The following is a 7,500-nucleotide window of genomic DNA, read 5'->3' on the forward strand; positions in this document are numbered from 1 at the left end:
ATCAATCATTGATGTTTGCGTGCGCAGCTCAACATTACCGCTTGCCAGTACATACGGAGGATTGATGTTTTTATTTTTTGGCGAGCGAAGCGAGCGCACGGCGAAGTAAAAACCATTAGATTTTCTATTATTCTTGTATTTTATCGATTGAAAAAATTGAGATCTCATACCAAAGCAAAAGAATAATTTCTGAGATCATGCCATAAATGAGATCGCATACCAAAACAGCACGCATGAATGAAAACCATCCTATTAAGAAAAAATGAAAAATAATTCACTCACCTGTGACCTCATTGGATCCGTGTTGATCTGGCACATGTAGGGTCCCCTGTCCTCCTCCTGAACCCCTTTGATGTGGAGCATCCAGGTGTTGTGGTCGCTGTGACTCACAGACACCCGCGAATTGTGGGTGATGACGTGTCTGTGAATGGCCTGAATCGCCTTGGTGTCTGCCTTCACCCATCCTACCTGTGAACCACACCCGCTCAAGCAACGTACATGGGAAGGCACTCTCATGCTGTGCTGGTTAGCAGCAGGGAGGCTTGGCTAGGTGGAGCTATGATACAGTGGGAGGGAAGACTTGGGAATAGTGAGCATCGGTATCCTTGGGAAGGCTCGTAGCCGCTACGAGGCTTGGAAGATGTACGAATTAGGTCATTCGGGAGTAGTGAGCAAAAGTATTGTTTGGAAAGTTTGTTTGGCGTTACAAGGCTTGGAAGAGGTACGATGGAATTATTTTTGGGAATTTTGAGCAAAACTATTATTGGAGAAGTTTGTGGGAATCCTGAGTAAAATTATTATTGGGGAAGTTCATGGGCGTAATGTGACTTGAAATAGGTACGATGAAATTATGTTTGGGAATAGTGAGCGAAATTATCATTTGGGGAGTTTGTAGGCATAATATGATTTGAAAGAGGCACGATGTAATTATGTTTGGGAATACTGAGTAAAATTATTTGGGAAGTTCGTATGTGTAATGTGACTTGGAAGAGGTACGATGGGTTTATGTTTGGGAATTTGAGCAAAATTATTAGGGAAGTTCGTATGTGTAATGTGATGTAGAAGAGATACGATGGAATTATGTTTTGGAATAGTAAGCGAAATTATTATTTGGGAAGTTTGTAGGCATAATCTGACTTGGAAGAGGTACGATGGGTTTATGTTTGGGAATTGTGATCAAAATTATTTGGGAAGTTCGTATGTGTAATGTGACGTAGAAGAGGTACGATGGAATTTTGTTTGGGAATTGCGATCAAAATTATTATTGAGGAAGTTCGTAGGCGTAATGTGATTTGAAATAGGTACGGTGGAATTATGTTTGGGAATACTGAGCTGAACAAAAGTATTATTAGAGAAGTTTGTATACGTAATGGGACTTTCGAAGAGGTACGATGAAATTATGTATGGGAATAGTGAGCGAAAGTATTATTTGGGAAGTCTGTAGATGCAATGAGGTTAGGAAGAGATATGGTGGAATGAGAACCTTTGGGAATAGGGAGCAAAAATATTTTTCTGGAAGTTTGTAATTGCAATGAGGCTTGGAAGAGGTATGATGGAACTAGATAATTTGTGAATAGTGAGCATAAAAATTGTTTTGGAAGATTGTAGCCACTACAAGGCTTGAAAGAGGTAGAGTAGAATTATATTCTTTGGGAATATTAACAAAGGTATTTAATGGGAAGCTTGTAGCATCTACAAGGCTTAGACGAGTTATGGCGTAATCAGAATATTTGGTAATAGCGAGAAAAAGTATTGTTTGGTAAGGTTCTAGCTACTACAAGGCTTGGAAGAGGTTTGATGGAATTAGATGATTTGAGGACGGTGAGCCAAAATACTGTTTGGGAAGGTTGTACCCATTTTTTAGGCTTGAAAATATGTTTAATCAGGTAATTCGTGAATAGTGAGGAGAATAGTGTATGGGAGGCTTGGAATAGGTACGATGTGATTGGATGATTTTGGAATAGTGAGCAAAAGTAGTGTTTGGAAGTCTTTTAGCATCTCCAAAACCTAGCTGAGCTAGTAAGAGCAGGGCATACCTTAGCATTAATGAGTGAAAAGTTACTAAACACTGCAGTGACTTGAAGGGTTGTGATAGGATTATTATTATTACTATCTAAGCTACAACCCTAGTTAGGAAAGGGCCCCTGCAAGGAAAATAGCCTAGTGAGGAAAGGAAACCTATAGAATAGTGTGCCTGTGTATATTATGAAGCAAGAGAACTCAGTAACCTAAAACAGTGGAAGACCATGGTACAGAGGCTATGGTACTACCCAAGACTAGTGAACAATGGTTTGATTTTGGAGTGTCCTTCTCCCAGAAGAGCTACTTACCATAGCTAAAGAGTCTCTTCTACCCTTACCAAGTGGAAAGTAGCCACTAAACAATTATAGTGCAGTAGTTAACCCCTTGAGAGTAGAAGAATTTTTTTGGTTATCTTAATGTTGTCAGGTGTATGAGGATAGAGGAGAATGTGTAAAGAATAGGCCAGACTATTCGGTGTATGTATAGAAAACAAAAATGAGCCATAACCAGAGATGGCTCCAATGTAGTACTGTCTGGTCCAAAGGATCCAATAATTGTTTAGCGGTATCATCTAAACAGGTGGCTGGTGCCTTGGCCAACCCATTTCCTTAAAATAGACAATAAAAACATCCTCATAAGACTTGAAATATATTTAAAAGATTGGAAAAACTCAACCTTAAAGAGGATTTTGAGATACTCTGACCAGGCTAGAAAACAATATATCTTGCACCATACTGAAACCACAGAATAAGAAACAAAAGCATCATTTGTAGGACCTGAAAACACTTAAGAAACTCTTGAAAGAGAACAATGAGTTACGTCTGTATCCACATAGGCAGGTCAGTTCAGATTGCCCGGAGCTTATCACCGGGTGGAGGCTCTTTGATTAGGAGTCGTAGCCCCCAGATTCGGAGCCTGTTGAAGCTTGAATTTGAATTCGGCATTCTAATGAAACAGCTAGGCTCTATGCGGGAATACTCTCATTGAAATAATTATCATTTAAATTCAAGCCTCAATCCACTCCTGCCTGTATCTGCCATATCGCGGCATGCGCGTAAACTGCCTAAGAGTACATTGGTTGGTTGCTTTTAGATTAGACCCCCTTACGACGAATGGGACCACGGGCTCTTGCACGAAGGAGTCAGGTCATGTCAGGAACACGAAGGACGGACAGGATGACGATGATGGGATGACAGCAGTATGACGACCGAGGCAGGAGTCGGAAGTTCATTCCAGGCCACTATAGTTCAGCCAGGGTGGTATGTGAACTAACCCACTTTTGGTGATACAGAAAAACGTTATCTTTTGGAAAGCATTTCCAGGGCTATGATGCAACTTTGGAATACAAGAAAGTTAAAAAGGCATTGTCCAGGAGTTTTAGAAGAAATATGTGAAGACAGATCTTGAAGATGGAAAGCAACCTCACATCGTCCAGGAGTTTTGGAAGAAATATGTGAAGACACACCTTGAAGATGGAAAGTAACTTCATATAGAGAAGAAATGGATGAATTATAGTGATATGAGATTAGAGTAAATGAGGAATTTGTTAAGTATCTGGAAGAATGATGGTACAACATGGAAATCGAAACAGAATTTTGGGAATTTTCGAAGAACTGTAATACTATAGAACTTGTGACTGGGAAGGGTTTTGTGTAACGGAACAAGTATTGACTTCTAGTTTATTTCCATTAATTGCATAAGAGAAACTCTTTAAAGATTATATAGCATTAGATGAAATGCCCGTGAGCATTTTCGTCCCGCGCATGCGTGGTCTGGTAAAAGGGGGAAGAGCTACACTGCAGGCAATTAAGAGAGAGAGAGAGAGAGAGAGAGAGAGAGAGAGAGAGAGAGAGAGAGAGAGAGAGAGAGTGATATGAATGCAATAACGAGGTAGACAACAGATAAAGAAAGAAAGAGACGTGGACGAAGAACGAGTTACGAATGAAGGGAAGTTTGTGGGTTGGCAATGGCGGGTGAACGGTATCCGAAACATTATTTAAAAGAGAAAAAAACTTTGCCAATTAATGTAAGGATTGAATACATCAAAGTGACAGTTTCACTCTATCTCTATCTCTCTTTCTCCATCTCTCTCTCTCTCTCTCGCTCTCCCGGTCTCTTCATCTGCGGTGTGGCCGGAGGCAGTGTCTCATTCTTGCCGAGGTAAAACTGTGGACTATTTGATGTTTACGGTGATTTTGTGACGGGCAAAAAATCAAGAAGAGGAAGGGGGTTGCCAATTCGTCCTATTTTCGGGTGGATTTTTTTTTCAACGGGGAGTGAGTGTCATGAAATTGACAAAGAAATGATGAATGTAGATTAAGAATTGGTTCGAATGTGTATAAATTTGTTAATGGAATTTTGGGAGGACTATTAACAGCGATTGAAAAAGATGAAATGGGCCAAGAATTGGTAAGATATATATATATATATATATATATATATATATATATATATATATATATATATATATATATATATATATATATATATATATATATATATATATATATAATTAGTAGTTTTAATGGGGAAGTGTATACGATGAAATTGACAATGATATGATGAAATTTGATTAAGAATTGATTCAAATTTATTTATATTTGTTAATGGATTTTTGGGAGGACTATTAACAGCGATTGAAAAAGATGAAATTGGCCAAGAATTGGTGAGAATATATATAAAATTAATAGTTTTAATGGGGAGTTTATACGATGAAATTGACAAAGAAATGATGAATGTACGTTAAGAATTGATTCGAATTTGTTAATGAATTTTTGGAAGGACTATAAATGGGGACTGATGATGAAATTGGATAAGAATTGGTGGGAATATATATGAAACTAATAATATTAATGGGGAGTATATATCATGAAATTGACAAAGATATAATGAAATTAGATTAGGAATTGATTCGAATTTGTATAAATTTGTTAATGATTTTTTTTTGGGGGGGGGCTACTTTTAACAGCGACTGAGGAAAATAAAATTGGTCAAGAATTGGTGAAAATATTTATGAAATTAATAGTTTTAATTGGGAAGTGTATATGATAAAATTGAAAAAAAAGAAATGATGAATGTAGGTTAAGAATTGATTCGAATTTGTATAAATTTATTAATGATTTTTTTTTGTGTGTGTGTGGTGGTGGTGGGGGGGGGGGGGGCAACTTCTAAGTGACTGAAGAAAATTAAATTGGTAAAAGAAAAAAAAAATAGCGAAATTATATATCAACTTATGTATGTTTAGGAAAACATTTGCTTACAAATTATGAAAACATAAAGAAATTAACATTAGTAAATAATGTCAAAATTAAGAGAATCCTAATAAAATTTAGCAGTGAAATTATCTTAAATTAAAAATATAATTTTGATTTTATTAATTTTAAATTTGATGGAATTAAAATTAATTATCGAAATTGATGATAAAATTAATCATTTAGAATTAATATCAAGATGAAATTCATTTAATTGATTTTAAGATTTTTAATTATAAAATTGATGGAATTAAAATTAATTATGGAAATTGATGATAAAATTAATCATTTAGAATTAATATCAAGATGAAATTCATTTAATTGATTTTAAGATTTTTAATTATAAAATTGATGGAATTAAAATTAATTATGGAAATTAATAGTAAAACTAATATCAAGAAGAATTAAATTTATTCAATCGATTTTAATATTTTTAACAAAGAAATGAAATTAATTTTGAAATAAAAAATGTATTTATGAAGGTATTATATTTAAAGATTAATAGATATTGTTAATAAAAGTCAATATTAATAAGTTTAAAATTGACCAAATTTGAAATATTTGATTAATAAAAGTTTTAGAAAATTATGAAAAATTACGATAATGGGAAATTTAATATCGATTTGGTATATGAATATAATTATGAATAATTTTAATTAATGTAATACTATTTAATTATGAATTATTATTAACCAATACGATATCTATCTGGTATATAATTATAATTATAATTGATTATAATTAATATGTAATATATTATAATTATGAATTATTATTAACAAATAGATTAAATTAAAATGAATTAAATCTACAAGAAAAATTTTAAATATTACTGAAAAAAATATAGATTAGATATAAATCATAATTAGAAATTATAATTTTAATTATAAAAGCGTCATTAACCAATAGATTAAATTAAAATAAATTAATTCTACAAAAATTTTCAAAGATTAAATTAAAATAAATTAATTCTACAAAAAATTTGAAAATTGAATTAAAATAAATTAATTCTACAGAAAATTTTAAAGATTAAATCAAAATAAATTATATCAACAAAAAATTTTAAAAATTAAATTAAAATAATCAATTCTACAAAAAATGTTAAAAATTAAATTAAAATGAATTAAATCGAATAAAAAACAAAATTTAAAGATTACTGAAAAAAATATAAATTAGATAAAAATCCTTATGAATTCTTTTAAATATCGAAAAAATGACTTATTTGAATACCATAAAATCATGATTTTGATTTAAAGATATTAATAAGACTTATAATAAATCTATTTTTATGTACAAAGGAAGAATCATGTTGACATCTACATGGGATGAATGTATAAATAGATGTGGGTGAACGTTAACTTCTAATGTTCAGGGAATGTTTGAAATAGGTACAGGGAGTGTGTGTGTGTGTGTGTGTGTGTGTGTGTGTGTGTGTGTATTATAGCCACGAAAGAAAGTACAGAATAGATCAATTGGAGTTATAACTTTCGTCCTTTCTTTTTTTTTTTTTCCTTTTGTGGATATAATACATATTTTATGGTTATCACACACATACACACACACACACACACACACACACACACACACGTGTATTTATTTATGTATGCGTGTGTTAAGAATGTGTTTGTGTATATATATATATATATTTATATATATATATATATTCATATATATATATATATATTCATATATATATATATATATATATATATATATATATATATATTCATATATATATACATATATATAATTATGTATATATAAATTGTTTAGAGATAGGTAGGTAGGTAGATAGATTTGTGTTTGTATATATATATATATATATATATATATATATATATATATATATATATATGTATATATATATGTATATATATATACATGTATATATATATATATATATATATATATATATATATATATATATATATATATATGTATATATATACATGTGTATATATATATATATATATATATATATATATACACATACACATATACACACATATATACACACGCATACACATCTCAAATAATACTCTCCACTTTTGATCACTATTCCCTACGAGAAGGAAGGAAAAAAATGATAATACCTAAACTAATATCTAAGAAAGCAGAAATAATTATATCATCTATGTGCTCGAAATCATAAATTGTGCTTCACTAACCTATAAACTACTGTTCTGATATACTTCAAAGTCATGCTCGTTAATTTAATAAAAAAAAA

At 31.7% G+C, this 7,500-nt stretch overlaps 1 protein-coding gene across 2 annotated transcripts in view; it reads right to left on the bottom strand.

Moving 5' to 3' along the window:
• LOC137636425 (lachesin-like) overlaps positions 1 to 7,500 on the bottom strand; it is a 33,168-nt gene that overhangs the window by 8,626 nt on the left and 17,042 nt on the right. For both annotated transcript variants that reach the window (XM_068368844.1, XM_068368845.1), the window contains one exon: positions 283 to 468. In XM_068368844.1, coding sequence (XP_068224945.1) covers positions 283 to 468 — 186 coding nt within the window. The remainder of the gene's footprint in view (positions 1 to 282; positions 469 to 7,500) is intronic.

This window comes from Palaemon carinicauda, unplaced genomic scaffold (assembly GCF_036898095.1).
Source record: "Palaemon carinicauda isolate YSFRI2023 unplaced genomic scaffold, ASM3689809v2 scaffold297, whole genome shotgun sequence".
NCBI classification, from domain to species: Eukaryota; Metazoa; Arthropoda; class Malacostraca; order Decapoda; family Palaemonidae; genus Palaemon; species Palaemon carinicauda.